The 22,564-nt window shown below is 43.0% G+C and overlaps 1 protein-coding gene across 1 annotated transcript in view; it reads right to left on the bottom strand.

The window, feature by feature from the left end:
* MTTP (microsomal triglyceride transfer protein) overlaps nucleotides 1-15,681 on the bottom strand; it is a 109,642-nt gene extending 93,961 nt beyond the window's left edge. Inside the window, exon 1 of the mRNA XM_075860635.1 lies at nucleotides 15,543-15,681. Coding sequence (XP_075716750.1) covers nucleotides 15,543-15,606 — 64 coding nt within the window. The 5' untranslated portion in view covers nucleotides 15,607-15,681. The remainder of the gene's footprint in view (nucleotides 1-15,542) is intronic.
* Nucleotides 15,682-22,564: the final 6,883 nt, after the last annotated feature.

Below are 22,564 nucleotides of genomic sequence, written 5' to 3'. Positions count from 1 at the left end.
CTGGGTTGCCTAAAGACGTTAAGGCCTACGTCGCCGATTGTGAAGTTTGTGCTAGGTCCAAGACTCCCAGGTCCCGACCAGCGGGCTTACTACGTTCTTTGCCCATTCCCCAGAGACCTTGGACCCATATCTCCATGGATTTTATCACCGATTTGTCTCCATCTCAAGGCAAGTCGGTGGTGTGGGTTGTAGTAGACCGCTTCAGTAAGATGTGCCACTTTGTGCCCCTCAAGAAACTACCCAATGCTAAGACGTTAGCTACCTTGTTTGTCAAACACATCCTGCGTCTCCATGGGGTCCCTGTCAATATTGTTTCTGACAGAGGGGTACAATTTGTCTCATTGTTTTGGAGAGCCTTCTGTAAAAAGTTGGAGATTGATCTGTCCTTCTCTTCTGCCTTCCATCCTGAAACTAATGGCCAAACTGAGAGGACTAATCAGTCTCTAGAACAATATTTAAGGTGTTTTATCTCGGACTGTCAATATGATTGGGTCTCCTTCATTCCCCTCGCCGAATTTTCCCTTAATAACCGGGTCAGTAACTCGTCAGGGGTCTCCCCCTTTTTCTGTAATTTTGGGTTTAATCCACGGTTCTCCTCCGTTTCACCTGGTAGTTCCAACAATCCCGAGGTAGAGGTCGTTCATCGGGAACTGTGCACTGTCTGGGCCCAGGTTCAGAAGAACCTAGAGGCGTCCCAGAGCATACAAAAAACTCAGGCAGATAGAAGACGTTCTGCTAACCCCTTGTTTATGGTCGGGGATCTGGTGTGGCTATCGTCTAAGAACTTGCGCCTTAAAGTCCCGTCCAAGAAGTTTGCTCCCCGGTTTATAGGGCCGTACAAGGTCATTGAAGTCCTCAATCCTGTCTCCTTCCGACTGGAGTTGCCCCCATCTTTTCGAGTACACGACGTGTTTCATGCCTCCCTCCTTAAACGCTGCTCCCCGTCCTTGGCTCCCTCGAGGAAACCTCCTGTCCCCGTTCTCACCCCTGAGGGGGTAGAATTCGAGGTGGCCAAGATTGTGGACAGCAAGATGGCCCAAGGCTCCCTCCAGTACCTGGTCCATTGGAGAGGATACGGGCCTGAGGAGAGGACTTAAGTACCCGCCCGGGATGTTCACGCTGGGGTATTGGTCAGGAGGTTCCACCTTCGTTTCCCCAATAAACCAGGTCCACCTAGAAAGGGTCCGGTGGCCCCTCATAAAAGGGGGGGTACTGTAAAGGATCTGCCAGGCACAGCTTCTGTGTCAACGCCCATAGGTAATCAGTCTGCACCTGCTTCTATGTCTGTGAGACTGACTCCATCTTCCACCACTCAGGATGGCAGGCTTAGGAGTGGGAGAGCTTATCACAGCCTGGCCAGACGGAGCTAGCTCCCGCCCTCTGTCTATTTATACCTGCCTTTCCTGTTCCTCCTTGCTTGTGATTCTTCTCGTTTGGTTTCCTGGCCCTGCTGCAGCTTCTTACTATTTGTCCCTGCTTCATACTGACCCTGGCTTACTGACTACTCTCCTGCTCTGCGTTTGGTACCTCGTACTCTCCTGGTTTGACTCGGCTTGTTCACTACTCTCCTGCTCTGCGTTTGGTACCTCGTACACTCCTGGTTTGACTCGGCTCGTTCACCACTCTTGTTGCTCACGGTGTTGCCGTGGGCAACTGCCCCATTTCCCTTTGCTTCTGTGTACCCTTGTCTGTTTGTCTGTCGTGCACTTATTGAGCGTAGGGACCGTCGCCCAGTTGTACCCCGTCGCCTAGGGCGGGTCGTTGCAAGTAGGCAGGGACTGAGTGGCGGGTAGATTAGGGCTCACTTGTCTGTTTCCCTACCCCCTGTCATTACACAATCATAAATAATACATATGTGTATATAATAGAGTTCAAATATATACAAAGTCATGTCAATTTCTGACACTTACAAGCACTACTGCAATTAAAAATAATAGCACTGCCCAGATTAGATTGTCATTTTTCTTAATGAGAACCTTTCACCTGCCCATACAGCTGAGTGCACAATGTAATAGGCAGGGCTGCACAAATCCTGGGGCTCTTTAAATCTTTTTCTTATCCTCCTTCGTTATTTAGATATCGGTGCCGTTATATTTGGCGCCCGATATTTAAATAACCCCCTGAAATGTCAAAGATGGGTGTAATTGGCAAGGGGGCGTTTTATTATCGCGGTGACACTGTCCAATCAGCTACGGACAGTGTCACAGCAAAAACTGGAGAGAAGAGCGCACACGCAGCTCTGCCATCACCATTGAACAGAAGAGGAGAAGAATGTGAATTCTTCAGTTCCGTGACGGCGGGAGTATCGTCAGCAGCGGCGTCGGAGCTGTGCGCGCGCACGCTCTCACTTTTCAGCTCTCGGCAGACAAGGAAGACAAGACTGTGATCTCTCACGAGAGATAACACAGTCTTGACGTCCTTCACATTCTTCTCCTCTTCTGTTCAGTGGTGGCGGAGGATCTGCACGTGCGCTTTTCTCTCTCCAGCTCTTGCTGTGACACTGTCTGTAGCTGATTGGACAGTGTCACAGCGATAGTAACACACCTCCTTGCCAATTACACGCCCCATTGACAGTTAAGGGGGTTATTTAAATATTGGGCGACAAATATAACGGCACCACTATCTAAATAACGGAGCAGGATAGGAAAAAAGTGTAAAGAGCCACAGGATTTGTGCAGCCCTGACTATTACATGCTGCACTCAGCTGCACATGTATGGGCAGGTAGAAGGTTCTCTTTAAACAGAAAAAAGTTTATATAGCACAAAGAACACCTAGGCAGGTGCCTAGGACAGGGGCAGACATAGACAGCAGAGGGCCCCTGTGTTAGTATGTAGGACCCTTGTTGGCTTAGGGTATGTTCACACCCAGTAGCAAAATACGTCTGAAATTACGGAGCTGTTTTCAAGCGAAAACAGCTCCTGATTTTTTAGACGTTTTTTTAACAACTCGCGTTTTTCACGACCGTTTTTGGAGCTGTTTTTCACGACCGTTTTTGGAGCTGTTTTTCAATGGAGTCAATGAAAAACGCCTCCAAAAACGTCCCAAGAAGTGTCCTGCACTTCTTTTGACAAGCCGTCATTTTACGCGCCATATTTTGACAGCGACGCGTAAAATAAAGGCTCGTGGGAACAGACCATCGTAATTCCCATTGAAAGCAATGGGCAGATGTTTGTAGGCGTATTAGGGGCGTTTTTTCAGGCGTAATTCGAGGCGTAAAACGCCTGAAAACACTGCGTGTGAACATACCCTTATAGGTCATTGATAGAGCAAATAACACCAGTGACTAGGTAAATGTAGATAAGAACGGAGATATATGGCGGTGCAGAATTGTGGAGAGCATTGTAGACTAGGAGAGTCTTAATTTAATTCTGCATGAAACGGTAACCAGTGTAAGGGTATGTTCACATGCACTGTTTTCAGACGTAATTCGGGCGTTTTACGCCTCGAATTACGCCTGAAAAAATGGCTCCATTACGCCTACAAACATCTGCCCATTGCTTTCAATGGGTTTTACGATGTCCTGTTCCCACGAGCCTTTATTTTACGCGTCGCTGTGAAAATACGGCGTGTAAAATGACGGCTCGTCAAAAGAAGTGCAGGACACTTCTTGGGACGTTTTTGAAGGCGTTTTTCATTGACTCCATTGAAAAACAGCTCCAAAAACGGCTGTAAAAAAAGCAGACAAAAACGCGAGTTGTTAAAAAAAAAGTCTGAAAATCAGGAGCTGTTTTCGCTTGAAAACAGCTCTGTATTTTCAGACGTTTTTGCTCGCTGCGTGTGAACATACCCTTTCAGTTTTAGTAGAATGTGTGGCCCTGTTCACACGGAGTTTTTTGCAGGCGGAAAAATCTGCCTCAAAATTCCTTCAGGAATTTTGAGGCAGATTTTGACCTGCCTGCACACTGTTTGCCGTGTTTTCCTCTGTGTATTTCGCACGCAGCCATTGAGCGCCGCGGGCAAAAAAGTCTGCGAAAACCGCAATGGGAGGTCAGACACGTAAACGCCCAAAGATAGGGCACAATGAACAAAAAGAAAAAATGGAACCAAAGAGGTGCTGGCATAAAGGCTAAACAAAGTTCATAATTTAATAATGGTGTGCAAGGTCGACAAGCTACGCGTTTAAACGCCGGACTGGCGTCTTCATCAGTCTAACAAAGACATGCCACTTTACAGCAGTTTAAATACACCAATAACGAATTACAATTATCTACAAACCGAAAAAAACAAACAAACGGCGGGTCAAAAGTCATTGATTACGTCACAAGAAACACACATCACCAGCATCACTTTTGTGTTAAAAGATTTAGAAAAAAAGAAATCATCTGCATACATTAAAGATACGATATTAAAAGAATCGATATAAATTATTATGAATAAATAAATAAATATATAAAAATAATAATAAGACTCTTCCTCGGCCAATGTAATTTCATGGTTGACTAGACGCCAGGGACGCTACCCCAGCGCCGCCTGTGTTTTATCCTTTATTTCTTCTGGATCATGTATTATTATTATTTCTTCTGGATCATGCATTTTCTACACAGGGTCTCTCCCATCACCATTTGGGTGAGTGGTATTTTATATATATATATTGTGATATTCGTTTATTTCTGTTCCTTGCGAAATAGTAATTGCACGTACCTATTCTTATCTGTTTAGCATCAGTATCGATTATTAGTTTATTATTTTTATATATTTATTTACTCATAATAATTTATATAGATTCTTTTAACCCCTTAAGGACACAGCCTATTTTGGCCTTCAGGACACAGCCGATTTTTGCAAATCTGACATGTGTCACTTTATGTGGTAATAACTCCGGAATGCTTTTGCCTATCTAAGCGATTCTGAGATTGTTTTCTCGTGACATGTTGTACTTTATGATACTGAAAAAATTTTGGCGTTAAATTCAATATTTCTCTCCCCCTCTTCATAATATTTAGAGAGTCTCTCATGAGTGGTATAGTGCCAAGGGACTGGCGCAGGGCAAATGTGGTGCCTATTTTCAAAAAGGGCACTAGGTCTTCGCCGGGTAATTATAGACCAGTAAGCTTAACATCAATTGTGGGGAAAATGTTTGAGGGACTATTGAGGGACTATATACAGAATTATGTGACAATAAATAGTATTATAAGTGACAGCCAGCACGGTTTTACAAAGGACAGAAGCTGTCAAACCAACCTGATTTGTTTTTATGAAGAGGTAAGCAGAAGCCTAGACAGAGGGGCCGCTGTGGATATAGTGTTTTTGGACTTTGCAAAGGCATTTGACACTGTCCCTCATAGACATCTAATGGGTAAATTAAGGACTATAGGTTTAGAAAGTATAGTTTGTAATTGGATTGAGAATTGGCTCAAGGACCGTATCCAGAGAGTTGTGGTCAATGATTCCTACTCTGAATGGTCCCCAGTTATAAGTGGTGTACCCCAGGGTTCAGTGCTGGGACCACTATTATTCAACTTATTTATTAATGATATAGAAGATGGGATTAATAGCACTATTTCTATTTTTGCAGATGACACCAAGCTATGCAATATAGTTCAGACTATGGAAGATGTTTGTGAATTGCAGGCAGATTTAAACAAACTAAGTGTTTGGGCGTCCACTTGGCAAATGAAGTTTAATGTAGATAAATGTAAAGTTATGCATCTGGGTACGAAAAACCTGCAAGCATCATATGTCCTAGGGGGAGCTACACTGGGGGAGTCAATTGTTGAGAAGGATCTGGGTGTACTTGTAAATCATAAACTAAATTTCAGCATGCAGTGTCAATCAGCTGCTTCAAAGGCCAGCAAAATATTGTCGTGTATCAAAAGAGGCATGGACTCGCGGGACAGGGAGGTAATATTACCACTTTACAAAGCATTAGTGAGGCCTCATCTAGAATATGCAGTCCAGTTCTGGGCTCCAGTTCATAGAAAGGATGCCCTGGAGTTGGAAAAAATACAAAGAAGAGCAACGAAGCTAATAAGGGGCATGGAGAATCTAAGTTATGAGGAAAGATTAAAAGAACTAAACCTATTTAGCCTTGAGAAAAGACGACTAAGGGGGGACATGATTAACTTATATAAATATATGAATGGCGCATACAAAAAATATGGTGAAATCCTGTTCCATGTAAAACCCCCTCAAAAAACAAGGGGGCACTCCCTCCGTCTGGAGAAAAAAAGGTTCAACCTGCAGAGGCGACAAGGCTTCTTTACTGTGAGAACTGTGAATCTATGGAATAGCCTACCGCAGGAGCTGATCGCAGCAGGGACAGTAGATGGCTTTAAAAAAGGCTTAGATAATTTCCTAGAACAAAAAAATATTAACTGCTATGTGTAGAAATTTTTTACTTCCCCTTTCCTATCCCACTTCCCCTTTCCCATCCCTTGGTTGAACTTGATGGACATGTGTCTTTTTTCAACCGTACAAACTATGTAACTATGTAACTATGTAATATTTATTTGTAAAAAATACCACAATTTAGAGAAAATTTGCAAAAATCTGCATTTTTCTAAATTGTAATGTATCTGCTTGTATAACAGATAGTAATACCACACAAAATAGTTACTAGTTAACATTTCCTATATGTCTACTTTATGTTTGCATCGTTTTTTGAATGTGCTTTTATTTTTCTAGGACGTTACAAGGCTTAGATCTTTGGCAGCAATTTCTCACATTTTCAGGAAAATTTCAAAAGGCTATTTTTTCAGGGACCAGTTCAGTTGTGAAGTGGCTTTGAGGGCCTTATATATTAGAAAATCCCCATAAATCACCCCATTTTAAAAACTGCACCCCTCAAAGTATTCAAAACAGCATTCAGAAATTATTTGAACCCTTTAGGCATTTCACAAGAAATAAAGCAAAGTAGAGGTGAAATTTACAAATGTAATTTTTTTTTTTACGAAATTCGTTTGTAATACAGTTTTTTCTGCAACACAGAAGGTTTTATCAGAGAAATGCAACTCAATATTTATTGCCCAGATTCTGCAATTTTTAGAAATATCCCACATGTGGTCCTAGTGCGGTAAAGGACCGAAACACCGGCCTCAGAAGCAAAGGAGCACCTAGTGGATTTTGGGGCCTCTATTTCATTAGAATATATTTTAGGCACCATGTCAGGTTTGAAGAGGTCTTGTGGTGCCAAAACAGTGGAAACCCCCCAAAAGTGACCCCATCTTGGAGACTACACCCCTCAAGGAGTTTTTCTAGGGGTATAGTTAGCATTTTTAGCCCACAGGTTTTTTGCTAAATTTATTGAAACTTGTCTGTGAAAATGAAAATCGACTTTTTTTCTGAAAAAACATACGATGTTTTCGTTTTTACAAGGAATAAAGGAGAAAAAGCACTCCAACATTTGTAAAGCAATGTCTCCCGATTACGGCAATACCCCATATGTGGTAATAAACTGCTCTTTGGACCCACGGCAGGGCTCAGAATGGAACGAGGGCCATTTGGATTTTGAAGCGCAGATTTTGCTGGAATGGTTTTTGGTGCCATGTCGTGTTTGCAAAGCCCTGGAGGGACCATAACAGTGGAAACTTCCCAAAAGTGACCCCATTTTGGAAACTACACCCCTCAAGGAATTTTTCAAGAGGTATAGTTAGCATTTTTAGCCCACAGGTTTTTTGCTAAATTTATTGGAACTGGTCTGTGAAAATGAAAATCTACTTTTTTTCTGGAAAAACATACGATGTTTTAGATTTTACAAGGAATAAAGGAGAAAAAGCACCCCAACATTTGTAAAGCAATGTCTCCCGATTACAGCAATACCCCATATGTGGTAATAAACTGCTGTTTGGACCCACGGCAGGGCTCAGAAGGGAACGAGGACCATTTGGATTTTGAAGCGCAGATTTTGCTGGAATGGTTTTCGGTGCCATGTCGTGTTTGCAAAGCCCTGGAGGGACCATAACAGTGGAAACTCCCCAAAAGTGACCCCATTTTGGAAACTACACCCCTCAAGGAATTTTCTAGGGGTATAGTTAGCATTTTGACCCTACACGGTTTTTGCTGAATCTATGGGAATCATGCCGTGAAATTGAAAATCTAATTTTTTTCTAATAAAATGTAGTTTTAGCTCAGATTTTTTCATTTTTACAACACATAAAGGAGAAAAAACACCCCAATATTTGTAAAGCAAACTCTTCTGAGCACATCAATACCCCATATGTGGTAATACACTGCTGTTTGGACACATGGCGGAAGTTAGAAAGGACGGAGCGCCATTTGACTTTTGGAGCTCAAGTTTTGCTGGAATGGTTTGCGGCCCCATGTCACATTTGCAAAGCCACTGAGGGGCCAAAATAGTGCAAACCCGGCAAAAGTGACCCCATTTGGGAAACTATACCCCTCGTGGAATTTATCTAGCGGTATAGTGAGCATTTTGACCCCACAGTTTTTTTGCTGAATTATTGGGATTATGCAGTGAAAATGAAAATCTACATTCTTTCCACTAAAATGTTGAATTGTTTTCATTTTCACAAGGAATAAAGGAGAAAAAGCGCCCCAACAATTGTAAAGCAATTTCTCCCGAGTACGGAAATACCCTATATGTGGTTATAAACTGCTGCTTGGATACACCGCAGGGCTCAGAATGGCAGGAGTGCTACTTGGCATGTAGATTTTGGTTGATTGTTTTTTGGGCGCCATGTCACATTTGCAGAGCCCCTGAGGTACCCGTACAGTAGAAACCCCTGAGAAGTGAATCCATTTTGGAAACTTTACCCTTCAGGGTAATCATCTAGGGGTGTACTGAGCATTTTGATCCCACAGGTGTTTCATAGATTGTATTAGAATCAGGCAGTGAAAATGAAAAAAATAATTTTTTCCCAAAAATATGTAGTTTTGCACCCAATTTTTTTCCCCATAAGGGGTAATAGGAGAAAAAACAACACATCATTTGTTACCCAATTTCTCCCGAGTACGGCAATACCCAATGTGTGGCCCTAAACTGCTATTTGGGCACATGGCAGAGCTCAAAATGGAAGGAGTGCCATGTGGCTTTTAGAGGACAGATTTTGCTGGACTGGTGTAGGGGCGCCATGTCGCATTTGCAGAGCTCCCTTAGGTACCAGAGTAGAGTGTAAAACCATGAGAAGTGACCCCATTTTTTAAACTACACCCCTCAAGGCATTTATCATTTGCCTGGATATATGACAGGGCTTAGGAGTGAAAGGCGCATGTGAGACCTATTATGGTGATTTTCGCAGCATTAGCCCACAATGGCAGGGCTCTGGGGTCAAATAGGAAAACAAACCCCCAAGTAGTGACCCCCATTTTGGAAACTGCACCCCTAAAGGCATTTTATTAAGGGGTATAGTGAGCATTTTGACCACACAGGTTTTTTTTTTCTATTAGAAATGAATGCTCAGTGGATGGTGCAAAGTGAAAATTGCAAATTTCCACAGGTATGTGCCATTTTAGTGCACAATATTTTGTGCCCAGTTCGTGCCACTGAAGACAAATATCTCAAACTGTTAAGCGGGTTCTCCCGGGTATGGCGATGCCATATATGTGGACGTACACTGCTGATTGGGCACGCTGCAGGGCTCAGAAGGGAGCGCCATTTGGCTTTTGGAGCGTGGATTTTGCTCGCTAGTTGTTCTGTTTGGGGTATTGCTGGTATTTGAGTTTATGATGTGGGGGAATATGTTATCTGTGCGGAGTACATCAGGGTATAATAAGAGGGTATAACAATGGTGTAAATAAATAATAATCCACAGATATGTGGCCGGTGTCGCACTGATAAATGGCGCCCGATCTTATCCGCTTTTAGACACTTTGCACATTTTGCATCGCCATATTCTGAGAGCCAAAACGTCTTTATTTTTTCTCCCCCGGAGCTGTGTGAGGGCTTATTTGTTGCGGGACAATCTGTAGATTTCATTGGTACCATTTTGGGGTACATGCGATTTTTTTGATCACTTTGTATTTCATTTTTTTGGCAAGCCAGGTGACCAAAAACCTGCAATTCTGATGTTTTTTATTATTTATTTTTTTTACGGCGTTCGCCATGCGCTATGAATGACAATTTTACGTTATTCTGCGGGTCGGTACGATTACGGTGATACCAGATGTATATAGTTTTTCTTATGTTTTGCAGCGTCTGCACGATAAAATCCCTTTTGTTTCAAATAATTTATTTTTGGTGTCACCATATTCTTAGAGCGATAACTTTTTTATTTTTCCGTCAAAAAAGCTGCGGGAGGGCTTGTTTTTTGCGGGACGGGCTGCGTTTTTTAATGGTATAATTTTGGGGTACATGCAACTTTTAGATCCCTATTTTTATTCTGTTTTGCAAGGGGTAGTGACTAACAGCGATTCTGGAATAGTTTTTTATTTAATTTTTTTACGGTGTTCACCGTACGGGTAAAATAGCGTGATATTTTTATAGTTGGGGTCGTTACGGACGCGGGGATACCACATATGTGTACTTTTTTTATGTTTTTTGGTTTTTACTATAATAAAAGACTTATTATAGGAAAAAAGGCTGTTATAGTATTTTTTAACATGAAAAGTATTTTTTTTTACTTTTTTACAACATTTTTATTAACTTGTTTTAACTTTTTGTCCCACTAGGGAACTTGAAGGCATGAAGCCCTGATCGCTATTCTAATACACTGCACTACCTACATAGTGCAGTGTATTAGAGCTGTCAGCTATTCACTGACAGCAAGCCTATTAGGCTTCGCCTCCCGGCGGGGCCTAATAGGCTTCCGTACTAGGAAGCGATTGTTAGGCTATGGTTGCCATAGCAACCATCGGAACCTTCGCGGGTGCCGATGGTTGTTATTAGCAATCATAGGGTACGATCTAATCACTTAGATGCAGCGATAGCTGCATCTAAGGGGTTAATCGGCCGGATCGGAGCCTTGCTCCGGTCCTGGCCGTTAGGGCACGATGTCAGCTGTGACAAACAGCTGACACCCGCGGCAATCATCGTGGTTGCCGACAGGCTACAAGCCACTTCGATGCATCGATCACGTTGATCGATGCATCGAAGGGGTTAATCGGCCGGATCGGAGCCTAGCTCCGGGCCTGGCTGTTGCAGAGGGGTGCCGGACATCTGATTCCCGGCGGTGATAACGCTGGCTCAGCTTCTGAGCCAGCGTCATCACATACCCATGTCATAGAGCTGTGATTGGTCAGTCTGCTTTGACTGACCAATCACAGCGATCGCCGGCAGGAGACCGCTGTGAATAGTCCCCTGCCGTCTTACTGTGCCGGTCAACTGTCATAAACAGTTGACGGCACAGTTCTGTCACCTTGTCCTTTGACAGGGTGACAGTTTTTAGCCAGGACGCACCGGTACGTCCCTGTGGCTTAAAGCACTTCAATGCAGGACGTACCGGTACGTCCTGGTGCGCTAAGGGGTTAATATCGTATCTTTAAAGTGTGTAGATGATTTCTGTTTTTTCTAAATCTTTTAACACAAAAGTGATGCTGGTGATGTGTGTTTCTTGTGACGTAATCAATGACTTTTGACCCGCCGTTTGGCGTTTTTTTCTCGGCTTGTAGATAATTGTAATTCGTTATTGGTGTATTTAAACTGCTGTAAAGTGCCATGTCTGTGTTAGCCTGATGAAGACGCCAGTTCGGCGTTGAAACGCGTAGCTTGTCAACCTTGCACACCATTATTAAATTATGAACTTTGTATAGCCTTTATGCCTTTCATTAGCAGCGCCTCTTTGTTTCCATTTTTACTTTTTGTTCATTATTATTGGCAACAAACGCATGTTTGTTGTGTTTGTGGACCAGGCAGCAGCTTTTGTTCATACATCCTTTCCTTAGTGTGATACCTGCCAGTATTTACACTTTAAGGTGACCACTTTCTATTAATTGAGTTGCTCTCCCAACATCTCTTATTTTATCTGCACCATGTGGCGCCGTGTCTCTTTTTCTCTTTTGTAGTTCTTAAAGATAGGGATTGTCGCTTATTTTTCCCACGAGCAATTTTTACCGCTCGCAGGAAAAAAATGCCTCCGCCTCCCGATGAAATCAATGGAAGGCCTTTTCAGACCATTTTTTGGCGTGGTTTCCGAGTCAAAACGTGTGCCAAAAAACTCTGTGTGAACTCCCACTAAAGCTCAGAAGGTAGACTGTGAGGTGTTTATCAGAGAGGTAGTAGACAGAAAATTGACCAGATGAGTATAGACAAGATATTCTGGAAATTTAGAAGCAAAGGGAAGGATAGAACCTAGGAGATAGTTAGGAGAGGAGTAGAGAGTTGGCTTCCCTAGAATTGCGGTGATGAGAGCATGCTTAAAAGATGAAGGGAAAATTCCAGATGAGAGAGACAGGTTGATCATTTTACTCAAGTGGGGAATGACAGCTGGTGACAACACAGACACGATATGAGGGAATGGGGTTAGGTTGTTAAAGTACAGGTGGTTGGGCAGCAGAGGAAAGAAGTGCAGAGACTTCTTCCCCTGTTACAGCGTCAAATATAGAGAAGGTGCAAGATGGATTATGAAATATCATTTTGGGGAGTATGTGATGGAATCTCTTGACATATGTTATCAATCTTGTTCTTAAAATAGGAGGCAAGATCACGGGCACTGAGATCAGTAGCGGATGATAGGACTACAACACCAAGTGGAAATCTAGTAGACAATAGGAAGCAACGATATTTTCTTTTTAATGGGGTCTTTGCCTAAGAGGGCTGTACATATGGCCTAGGGCAAAATTATCTCACGGTGTCCCTCTGATAAAGAAAGCAAGAAGAGCACAGATTTACAGTCCCATTGGAAAATGGAGAGTGACGACACAAGGACACAGTAAGGACACATTTAATCAGATTCCTTGGCTCTGGTCAAATTGGCTGTGACAAGACTTGTGTATGCGTGTTCTAAAAGTGATACTGCTTTCCTGTAACTTGTTTATCAAGGACTATATTATCAATGAGTGTTCAGAAATGCCAGCTACCCAACTTCTTATCTAAACTCCGGTATATAATACCTTGCTCAACCAACAACTACCTAAGCTTTACAAGTCAATGGCCAACACAACCATAGTTATCTCAGCAGAAGCACTGACCTTCAGAATAAGATCATTTAATCAATAAATGGGAGCAATAAAATACTATAAAATAATAGATAATTGGTAATACAGAGGTAACCTTGCACTTACAATAATTACCTCATACTGCCAACGTTTTCCAAATCGAGCCAATGTAGAAATGCTAACTATTACAAATCGAGTTTATTTAAGAATCTTCCTAGCGGTGGCTACTGTACTACTATACTTCAATAAAATGTGTCAATAACTCTTCCCCTGATATTTCCATGTAACTAGGCAGATTTGCAATTCATAAAACAATAACTTGTCCAGGACAGATGTGAAATTTGTGCTGTGTTTAGCTTACAGGGGATTTTCAGTACTAGATAGCAAGAGTTCAGCTGTGAGCTAGGGCAGATCAGGGTTTTAAACTTGAGAATGTAAACATTAATGTTTCCATTCACCAACAGCAAGTAGAGATCTTGAAAATGGTTAGAAATTAAAACATAAACTATATTAATTGAAACTTCATTGAACAATGATTAAAGGGGCTTTCTCATAATCAATATTTATCAACTAGCCACAGTAAAGCTATTAAAAGTCTGATCGATGGGGGTCCGCCTGCGGGGACCACCACTGTTCCCGATAACGGGCTTACCAGGTTGTCCCTGTGCACCCCATATGAATGGAGCACCACTACACATGTTCGGCCACCGCTTCATTAATTTTCTCTGGGGTTACCGAGCACTCACTATGGCAGCCACATAGAAAATTAATGGAAAATCCCTTTAAAGTGTACCTCCACTTGTAGCGAGCAACCCCTTTAAGACTAGAAAACTCCTTTATTTTTTTATGTCACTTTAGGTGCCCATAGGGGCCCAAAAATATTTGTGCTTTTTTCTAAAATGTAACATTTTGTGAAATGATCTTCAATAAACTTGAACAACATTTACAATGCAACGAATATTCCACTCATTTTAAAAATTGTTCATGCAGGTCCCCCCACCGCCGAACATCCTGATGTGAGGTGAAAACATATCAAACTGCTGCTTAGATCCATCCATCTATTCATCGGCACCATCCTTTGACAGCATTAACGTTCAGTAACAAAAGTGTGCTAATACAAATGAATGAAATAGTAAGTTAGTTAAAAGGGCTGTCCCAACTGGACAACCCCCTTTCAAAATGCAGTTGCCCCAGCGATCAGCTGATCACCATAGATCTGGCTGCTGAAAAATCCCAATGACCAGCTGATAGTGTGGATTGCCACCCAATTGCCCTGCAGTGAAAAGTAGTATTACATGGTGTCTATTCTTGTACTACTACATCACGTCCATATGACCATTATGACTTTTGGATTCGGGTTTTTAGTGAGGACAATTCTTGTAACTTTTGTACATTACTACTGAACTTTCTGGGATTACTATGTCTGGTTGATGGATAAATCTGCTGAGTGTGAACTTATCCTTAGGCCTCATGCACGCGGCCGTGCCCGTAATTACGGCCCACCCCGGCCCACATTTTCATGCTGTGCTCCCATACAAAGCATGGGCGCACAACCCGTAAAATACGAAAAGTAGAACATGCTCCATGATTCCCGGCACGATTCTACGAGCGGAAAACCTATCCGTAGCGATACGGAAAGGTGTCCGTGCCTAATTGAACCGAACGGGTCCGTAATTGCGGAGTGTATTAAGGTCCGCAATTACAGAGATTTTTTACGATGTGCACGGGACCTTATACTGCTATTCCCTTATGAGCAAGAGGGACCCTTGTGCCACTTCAAGTACCAAGTGTGCAACAACATATAGAAAACATCAGACTAAACCAAATATGTAAATTATTTCTATATCTCTTATACTTGCATTATACTTATGTGTGGATTTTGATCTCTAAGCATAATTATTGGGGATCATTATTGTATATGATTGTGCATATGTAAACCGAAACACCCTGTCCACACAACTTTGGATCTAGGTGAAGGATGATTTACTAAATCTGGAGGACACCATTAATGTTTCCAGCAATGTTCACCAAAATGTTTATTTTCAGAATCTACAAATCTTATCTACACTATTTATACTGGCCCACAATACATACTGTAAATTATATATATATATATATATATATATATATATATATATATATATATATATATATTTATATATATATATATATATTTGTGTTTTTGATTTAAATATTATGCTTTGTCTAAAGTCACAGTAACTTCTTAAATACAACTAGTGCAACAGCAACTAGTGCAATGCAACAGCAAGGCCTTCTCCACATTTCTAAACACATCATACACAGGAATGCTATACAATATCACACCAAACAATGTTCTGTTATATATGGCCCAAGTAAATATAGACCAGGACACATTATATGTCATGGGAGAGCTTACTATTACACCCAGTCTGTGCTATCTAAGGAACACAACTTAAGTAAAACCAAGCCTATGAAATTGTCTTACTTTCCTAATATATATATATATATATATATATATATATATATATATATATATATATATATATATACTGTATATATATTTACTTACCTTTAATGGAAGCAGAAAATGTGGAAAATATACAAAGCAGAAATAATAAGGTGAGCGATATCATTATTCCGTTCTCTGCTCCAAGGGCGGCTTTAGTTCATTTACTAGGAATCGGTGACCAGTTGTTACTGGGGAGAGATTCAGACTAGGTAAGGAACGATTGAGCCTGGAGAACAATGTTTATCTAGATGTAGTAAAGGTCAGAATCCAAACTCCATGTGTTAGTTTTGTTGACTAAAGGTCTTTTAGTTAATGATTGTTCTGGAAGACTTTTTAGATGGTACCCTCATTATTTAAACGGTGATTTCTCCTTACATTGTTTCACACATATCATGCACGGTAAACACAGAGGTCATAGAGATGAGTGGCAATAATATCTACTAAGTGCTGGATAAATACCTCTACGGTAACACAACACAGTTATTATTTAGGGCAACTTTACTTTGATTCCTATATAGTGATGAACCCTTTAAAAGCATTATCGAGCGATGCTATATACTGTGTGTGTATATGTATATATATATATATATATATATATATATATATATATATATATATATATATATACATATATATATACACCGTGTTCCAAATTATTAGTTTTTCAATTAAACTCGTGGATGGTATTGTGTCTTAGGGCTCTTTGGATCATTGTAATCAATCTCAGACACCTGTGATAATTAGTTTGCCAGGTGTGCGCAATCAAAGGAAAACTACTTAAGAAGGACGTTCCACATTATTAAGCAGGCCACAGGTTTCAAGCAATATGGGTGTACTACAAAGATACAAATCTGGAATCAGCGTTTAAACATTGGTGTAACAGTGGTTTAGACCCTCAAACACACCGGAGCCCGCGATAACCGCACCAAAAACTCCTAATGCTCAGGTACAAAACAATGCCACTGTCCCCTACGCTAAAATTCCTTACTTGAAACCAACCCTACGCGTTTCTATACTTATCATCAGGGGTCTGTAGCTTGTAGCTTGCAGTACACCCCGTCATAGAGGGTTCGCAACTGAATCAGGACTTGGAGTAATTGTTTAATACGTTTTTAATACACACGGTGGGGCTTTTTCACAGAGGTGATTGTACCCCTGTTTTTAGAGAGTTATGAAATAAAGTTATACATTCTACTTATATATCACTTCAGTGAATTTACAATTTTTTCATATTTTGTGGGAGCGCAAATCATATGTATCGTTCAATACAGTGAATTCAAGCAATATGGGAAAGAAAAAGGATCTCTCTGCTGCCGAAAAGCGTGAAATAGTGCAATACCTTGGACAAGGTATGAAAACATTGGATATTTCAAGAAAATTTAAGCGTGATCATCGCACTGTGAAAAGATTTGTGGATGATTCAGAGCACAGACGGGTTCGTTCAGATAAAGGCATAATGAGGAAGGTTTTTGCCAGACAAATTAATAGGATTAGGAGAGCAGCTGCTAAAATGCCATTGCAAAGCAGCAAACAGGTATTTGAAGCCGCTGGTGCCTCTGGAGTCCCGCGAACCTCAAGGTGTAGGATCCTCCAGAGGTTTGCAAGTGTGTATAAAGCTATTATTCGGCCACCCCTAAACAATGCTCACAAGCAGAAACGGTTGCAGTGGGCTCAGAAATACATGAAGACTAATTTTCAAACCGTGTTGTTTACTGATGAGTGCCGTGTAACCCTGGATGGTCCAGATGGATGGAGTAGTGGATGGTTGGTGAATGGCCACCATGTCCCAACAAGGCTGCGACGTCAGCAAGGAGGTGGCGGAGTCATGTTTTGGGCTGGAATCATGGGGAGAGAGCTGGTAGGCCCATTTAGGGTCCCTGATGGTGTGAAAATGACCTCTGCAAAGTACGTAGAGTTTATGACTGACCACTTCCTTCCGTGGTACAAAAAGAAGAACCGTACCTTCCGTAGCAAACTTATCTTCATGCATGACAATGCACCATCTCATGCTGCAAAGAATACCTCTGTGTCATTGGCTGCTATGGGCATAAAAGGAGTGAAACTCATGGTGTGGCCCCCATGTTCCCCTGAACTCAATTCTATTGAGAACCTTTGGAGCATCCTCAAGCAAAATATCTATGAGGGTGGGAGGCAGTTCACATCAAAACAGAAGCTCTGGGAGGCTATTCTGACATCCTGCAAAGATATTCAAGCAGAAACTGTCCAAATGCTCACAAATTCAATGGATGCAAGAATTGTGAAGGTGATATCAAAGAAGGGGTCCTATGTTAACATGTAACTTGGCCTGTTAAGTTTATTTTGATTGAAAGAGCTTTTGATTTCTGTAAATATGACCTCCTGATGCTGCAAATTCAACAAATTACCATTTTAGTTCTCTTTACAACCTTTAAAATGTTTTGATCTCTGTTGTGCATAATAATTTGAAACCGTGCATTTTGAGTTTTTTACTTCTTAAAAAAAATCTGTTATTAGATTTGTTCAATAAAATTTGCATTATACTCCAACGGTTGATGGCTTGAAGATTATACTGACTGTCATTTGCATTGACTATTTAGGAAAATCAGCGAAAAATAACATTTGCATAATAATTTGGAACGCGGTGTATATATATATATACACACATACATACAAACACACCGATGAGCCATAACATTAAAACCACCTGCCGACTCCATAGAACCTCTGAAGGTGTCCTGTGGTATCTGGCACCAAGGCGTTAGCAGCAGATCCTTTAAGTCCTGTATGTTCTGAGGGGCCTCCGTGGATCGGACTTGTTTTTCCAGCGCTTTCCACAGATGCTCGAGCTATTGTTGAACAATATTTGCAGTGTGGTAGGGCACATTATCCTGCTGAAAGAGATCACTGACATTAAGGAATACGTTGCCATGAAGTAGTGTACTATGACCAGCCTGCGGTTAAGCCGCAGGCCCAAACACTGCCAGCTCCGATGCACTGTGTGTTTTGATACCTATTATATGCAGCATTAACCTTTTCAGCAATTTGACTTCGTTCTCCACATTCATCAATGAGTTTTGGGTGCCCATGATCCTGTCGCGATTCATCGGTTGTCTTTCTTTAGACTTTTGGTAGGTACTGACCACTGCATACCAGGAACACCCAATAAGAGCGGCCATTTTGGAGATGCTGACCCAGTCGCCTAGCCATCACAATTTTGCCCTTGTCAAAGGCACACACATCCTTACACTTGCCTATTTTCTTTCTGCTTCCAACACATCAACTTCAAGAACTGACTGATCACAGGCATCATTGTAATGAAATTGTTAAGGATCTGCCAGGCACAGCTTCTGTATCCACGCCCATAGGTAATCAGTCTGCACCTTGTCCTATGTCTGTGAGACTGACTCCATCTTCCACCACTCAGGATGGCAGGCTTAGGAGTGGGAGAGCCTAGCGCAGCCTGGCAGACGGAGCTAGCTCCCGCCCTCTGTCTATTTATACCTGCCTTTCCTGCTCCTCCTTGCTTGTGATTCTTCTCTGTTGGTTTCCTGGCCCTGCTGCAGCTTCTTGAACTACTTGTCCCTGCTTCGTATTGACCCTGGCTTACTGACTACTCTTCTGCTCTGCGTTTGGTACCTCGTACACTCCTGGTTTGACTCGGCTTGTTCACTACTCTCCTGCTCTGCGTTTGGCACCTCGTACTCTCCTGGTTTGACTCGGCTCATTTACTACTCTTGTTGCTCACGGTGTTGCCGTGGACAACTGCCCCGTTTCCCTTTGTTCTGTGTTTCCTTGTCTGGTTGTCCGTCGTGCACTTACTGAGTGTAGGGACCGTCGCCCAGTTGTACCCTGTCGCCTAGGGCGGGTCGTTGCAAGTAGACAGGGACTGAGTGGTGGGTAGATTAGGGCTCACTTGTCTGTTTCCCTATCCCTGTCATTACATAATCACAAGCCCATATACCTACTCTACCCTGGTTCCTCACACCACTATGGACCCCCTTGAGACCCTGGTTCAGCAAATGCAGGGTCTCTCCCTACAGGTCCAGGCCCTGGCTCAGAGGGTCAACCAGCCTGATGCTACCATGGTAGTGCCCCTCACCTCACCTCTTGAACCCAACCTCAAGTTGCCTGACCGGAAGACTTTTCTCTCCTTTCGGGAGAGTTGTAGGCTCTATTTTCGTTTAAAGCCCCACTCCTCAGCTTCTGAGAGCCAGCGGGTGGGTATAATTATGTCCCGGCTCCAAGAAGGGCCCCAAGAATGGGCCTTCTCCTTGGCTCCTGAACTTACCTCCGTTGATCTTTTCTTTTCTGCTCTCGGACTCAGTTATGACGAGACTGACAGGACTGCCTTTGCCGAGAGTCAGCTGGTGACCTTACGTCAGGGTAAGAGACCTGTTGAGGAGTATTGCTCTGACTTTAGGAAGTGGTGCGTAGCTTCTCGGTGGAATGACCCTGCCTTAAGGTGCCAGTTTAGGTTGGGTCTGTCGAACGCCCTGAAAGACCTGCTAGTTAGCTATCCCTCTTCTGACTCCCTAGACCAGGTTATGGCTTTAGCGGTACGACTTGACCGACGTCTCAGGGAACGACAACGTGAACATTTATGTGTTTTCTCCTCTGACTCCCCCATGATGCCTCCCGAGGTTCCGTTGCTTCGTTCTTCCACGGAAGACTCGGAGGTACCTATGCAACTCGGGGCCTCCGTGTCCCCCCAACAACGTAGAGAGTTCCGCAGGAAGAATGGTCTCTGCTTCTATTGTGGGGATGACAAGCATCAAGTGAACACCTCTCCTGGGCGTAACAATAAGCAGCCGGAAGAACTTCTGCGCCTAAGTGATCATCGGGGAGGTCACTTGGGCGCACAGGTATTTCCCGTAAATATGAAACGTAATAAAATCTTGCTTCCCTTTCAGGTCTCTTTTGGTGGTAGGTCTGCTACCGGCAGTGCCTTCGTGGATTCAGGGTCGTCTGCTAATATCATGTCTGTGGAATTTGCTATGTCTCTAGCTATGCCTTTGATTTATTTGCCTAAACCTGTCCCGGTAGTGGGTATCGACTCCACTCCTCTTGCCAATGGTTATTTTACACAGCATACCCCTGTTTTTGAACTCCTTGTTGGCTCCATGCATTTGGAGCAGTGCTCTGTACTGTTGATGCAGGGATTATCGTCCGATTTGGTTTTAGGCCTTCCCTGGTTGCAGTTGTATAATCCCACGTTTGACTGGAATACTGGGGATCTTACCAAATGGGGTAATGAATGCTTGATGTCATGTTTTTCTGTTAATTCTATTTCTCCCCCTGAGGAGGTGAACACGCTACCTGAGTTTGTTCAGGACTTCACTGATGTTTTCTCTAAGGAGGCCTCCGAAGTGTTACCTCCTCATAGAGAATACGATTGCGCTATCGATTTGGTACCAGGAGCTAAGCTCCCTAAGGGTAGGATATTTAATCTCTCTTGTCCCGAACGTGAAGCCATGAGAGGATATATCCAGGAATGCCTGGCCAAGGGTTACATTCGCCCCTCTACTTCTCCGGTAGGTGCTGGCTTCTTCTTCGTAGGGAAGAAGGATGGTGGTCTTAGGCCATGCATTGACTACCGTAACTTGAATAAGGTCACTGTAAGGAACCAGTATCCCCTTCCTTTGATTCCTGATCTCTTTAATCAGGTTCAGGGGGCCCAATGGTTCTCTAAGTTTGATCTACGGGGGGCGTATAACCTTATCCGCATCAAAGAGGGGGATGAGTGGAAGACTGCGTTTAACACGCCCGAAGGTCATTTCGAATACCTCGTCATGCCCTTTGGGTTGTGTAATGCTCCCGCGGTCTTCCAGAATTTCATAAATGAGATTTTATGAGATTACCTGGGGGTAATTCTTGTAGTGTACCTTGATGACATTCTTGTGTTTTCCAAGAACTGGTCCTCCCACATTGAGCATGTCAGGAAGGTGCTCCAGGTCCTTCGGGAAAACAAACTGTTTGCGAAGACCGAAAAATGTGTGTTTGGGGTGCAGGAGATACCATTTTTTGGTCAAATCCTCACTCCTCATGAATTCCGCATGGACCCCGCCAAGGTCCAGGCTGTGGCGGAATGGGTCCAATCTGCCTCCCTGAAGGCGTTACAGTGCTTCTTGGGGTTCGCTAATTATTACAGGAGATTTATTGCTAACTTCTCGGTCATCGCTAAGCCTCTTACGGACCTCACTCGCAAGGGTGCTGATCTCCTCCACTGGCCTCCTGAGGCTGTCCAGGCTTTTGAGGCCCTTAAGAAGTGCTTTATCTCGGCCCCGGTGTTGGTTCAGCCCAACCAAATGGAGCCATTTATCGTGGAGGTTGGCGCGTCCGAGGTGGGAGTGGGGGCTGTCTTGTCCGAGGGTACCAGGTCCCTCACCCATCTCCGTCCCTGTGCCTACTTCTCCAGGAAGTTTTCGCCCACTGAGAGTAACTATGATATTGGCAACCGTGAACTCTTAGCCATTAAATGGGCATTTGAAGAGTGGCGCCACTTCCTGGAGGGGGCTAGGCACCAGGTAACAGTCCTTACTGACCACAAGAATCTGGTTTTCCTAGAATCGGCCCGGAGGCTAAACCCGAGACAAGCTCGATGGGCGTTATTTTTTACCAGATTCAATTTTTTGGTTATCTATAGGGCTGGGTCTAAAAATATTAAGGCTGATGCACTGTCACGTAGCTTCATGACCAGCCCTCCTTCGGAGGAAGATCCTGCTTGTATTTTGCCTCCAGGTATAATCATTTCCTCTATTGATTCTGATTTAGTCTCTGAAATTGCTGCTGATCAAGGTTCAGCTCCCGGGAACCTTCCTGAGAACAAGCTGTTTGTTCCCCTGCAATTCCGGCTAAGGGTACTTAGGGAAAATCATGACTCCGCACTATCTGGTCATTCAGGCATCCTGGGTACCAAACACCTCATTGCCAGAACCTATTCATGGCCTGGGTTGCCTAAAGACGTTAAGGCCTACGTCACCGCTTGTGAGGTTTGTGCTAGGTCCAAGACTCCAATGTCCCGACCAGCGGGCTTACTACGTTCTTTGCCCATTCCCCAGAGACCTTGGACCCATATCTCCATGGATATTATCACCGATTTGCCT

The sequence above is a fragment of the Rhinoderma darwinii genome, chromosome 1, assembly GCF_050947455.1.
Source record: "Rhinoderma darwinii isolate aRhiDar2 chromosome 1, aRhiDar2.hap1, whole genome shotgun sequence".
NCBI lineage: Eukaryota > Metazoa > Chordata > Amphibia > Anura > Rhinodermatidae > Rhinoderma > Rhinoderma darwinii.
This window is presented reverse-complemented; position numbering and strand designations above follow the sequence as displayed.